This window comes from Vollenhovia emeryi, unplaced genomic scaffold, assembly GCF_000949405.1.
Source record: "Vollenhovia emeryi isolate VEMERY1.0 unplaced genomic scaffold, V.emery_V1.0 DF942273.1, whole genome shotgun sequence".
NCBI lineage: Eukaryota > Metazoa > Arthropoda > Insecta > Hymenoptera > Formicidae > Vollenhovia > Vollenhovia emeryi.
The window spans coordinates 1-2,458 of record NW_011964093.1 but is presented as its reverse complement, the minus strand read 5'-3'; the positions used below and the strand labels follow the sequence as shown (position 1 = coordinate 2,458).

Genomic DNA, 2,458 nt, shown 5'->3' with positions numbered 1-2,458 from the left:
TCCGCTTTTAGGAGGACAAGGTCGAGACCACTCGCCGGTAGGGGATGAGGTACCGTGACTTTAAACCTCCGGCTTCCGGGGCCGATAGGGGGACCTTGCTCCACCCACCGGACCAGGTCGTCTCCCCCTCGATTCCATTGCACGCCGGTGTTCCGGCAGGGATCGGGGGGAACCCGGGCAAGAGGGCAGGAATCCCAGTTGCCATTGCACGCCGGTGTTCCGGCAGGCGGCTGGGATTCGGGAGGAGGCCACCGTCTCCATTGTACGCCGGTGTTCCGGCAGGAGGCGGTGGCAAGGGGAGCTCCTCCGTCAGCGGGCTCGTCGTGGACGTGCTCGCGGGCGGGGGAGAGCCGGACCCCGGAGGCAACAGGACGTGGTCCTGGCCGAAGGGTGGGCCGGAAATCGTGGCCTCCCCGCGGTTGATTCGGACATGGTCCGTCTCTTCTGGGGGAGGGGCCGGACCTCCGCGGTAAACTTTTTTTTTGTTTTTTTTGACCCGGTGGAAATCCTCATGGACCGTCACCCGCCCCTTCTGGAGAGAGGGACGGGTGGTGTGTGGGACTCGCCCCCCTGACACTCGAGTATTTGACACCTCGAGGCCAGTGTGCAATGGGGGCGCCTACCTCACTAAAACGACCGGGAGTGGCCGCCTCTGCGCGCTTTGGGGGAGTCATCCGGGTACTAACAACGCAAAACTCCGGATGACCCCCACGCCGCGCTTAAATCGCGCTCTACTTATTTCCCTTAAGGGGAAAGACTTCCTCATTATTAGAGCCTTCTCCTCTTTAGTCGCTTCGCGGCAGGGGTGCCACCAGGTCCCTGCCGCGCCCCCTTGGTGTTGTGGGGGCGGGTGGGTCACGGGTCTCCAGCCCGTGCCCACCCCCGGGTGCTCCGTAGTTACGCCCAGAGCTCCCGCCTCCTCCTGCTCCCCCTTTGGGGGGCATTGGGGGGGCGGGGGCGCAGGTAGCAGGCGACCCGACGCCGCCCCTAGGGGGCGAAGTCGAACGTCCCACGAATCCCGCACCCCCGCCCCCCAACTCTCCTCTTCTGCCGCTGTCGCATGCAGTCCTCCAGGGGGGGGAGGCGGCTGTTCGTAGTGTCAGCCGCCTCCCCCCCCCGCGGAGGCTGATTCTCTTAACCTATCCTGTCTCAGGCCAGGTTCCATTTTCGCAAGTGTGCGGGGATGCCTCTCCTCACCCTTCTTCTGGCCCCCGCTCCTCCGCCCTGTGGTGCTGTGGGGATTGTTTCTCCCCTGCGCACCCGCTCAGCCTCCTCCTTCTGCAGCATGACATGCTCGCAGAAGGAGGAGAAAGCCTCCCATTTCCCCCTGTCCTCCGTTATCGCAGATACTACTGCTCGGGGGGACAGGTCTGGTCCTATCTTAACGACAAGGACTCGGCGCTGTGCATCCCACTCCGGACACTCTTCGAGTGTATGCTGCGCCGAGTCCTTGTCCGCGCCACAATGGTGGCACCTCCCGCTACCTTCACGCCCTATCTGCCGCAGGTACTCACCGAAACATCCATGTCCGGTGAGCACCTGCGACGTCCTGAAATAGGCCCTCGCCCATGGGCGCTCCATCCACGCGTCCAGACACGGGAGGATGGCCTCCACCGTGCGCTTGCCCGGGGTGTTTGGCTTCGCAAGCCGCGCTCGCCAATCCTCCCGTGTCTCCCTCTTAGCCTGGGCTCCGAGGAGCCTCCTCGCCCTCGCCGTGACCGGGACGCCTTGCCCCCGGAGTTCCCTGGTGCGCCGGTACACTTTTGCGTACTCAGCTGCCACCAGGTCAAGGGGCGGCATCCCGGCCATCAGCGTGGCCGCCGTGTGGGATACCGTACGGTACCCCCGTATGGCCCTTATGGCCATTCGCCTTTGGGTCCCCCTGAGGATCGTCAGGGATTTCCTGCTCCTCCGAAGGGCCTCCGCCCACACGGGGGCACCGTACGTCGCCATCGATGTTATGATATTGGCGTAAAGCCTCCTAACCTTCCCACTCGGCCCGCCCAGATTGGGCATCAGACGCGATAGCGCGTTTCCCGCGCTGTCCAATCTGGGCGCCAGTCTCCTTACGTGCTCCTCGAAGCCCCATCGCCCGTCAATGTGGAGGCCCAGATGTTTTATGTGGGCCCCCACTTTTATGTTTTCGCCGTCTACCCCTAATTGGGCTTCGGGTGGCGGTCCGGCCGACCCGTCATGGAAGAAGACGGCCTCGGTCTTTCTGGCCGCCACCCTCAGCCCCAGCGCCTTGATGGCCCTAATCGTGCAGGCCACCGCCACATTTCCGGTGGCGACGGCCTCCCCCCAGTCGGTCCCGCCGGCTAGCACGAGCGTGTCATCGGCGTAACACACGCACGTGCTGCCGGCGGGAAACGCCGCACGCAGGACCCCGTCGTACGCCACGTCCCACAGGAGTGGTCCTAGGACCGACCCCTGCGGCCCAAGCCGCAGCGCCAGCCGC

At 64.8% G+C, this 2,458-nt stretch overlaps 1 protein-coding gene across 1 annotated transcript; it reads right to left on the bottom strand.

Annotated features, from left to right (window-relative positions):
- Positions 1–1,149: 1,149 nt before the first annotated feature.
- Positions 1,150–2,318, bottom strand: LOC105569393 (the record flags this gene model as incomplete). Its single annotated transcript, XM_012025832.1, has 1 exon — positions 1,150–2,318. A coding segment is annotated over one exon (1,169 nt), but the record flags the coding sequence as incomplete, so codon positions are not given.
- Between the last annotated feature and the right edge of the window lie 140 nt (positions 2,319–2,458).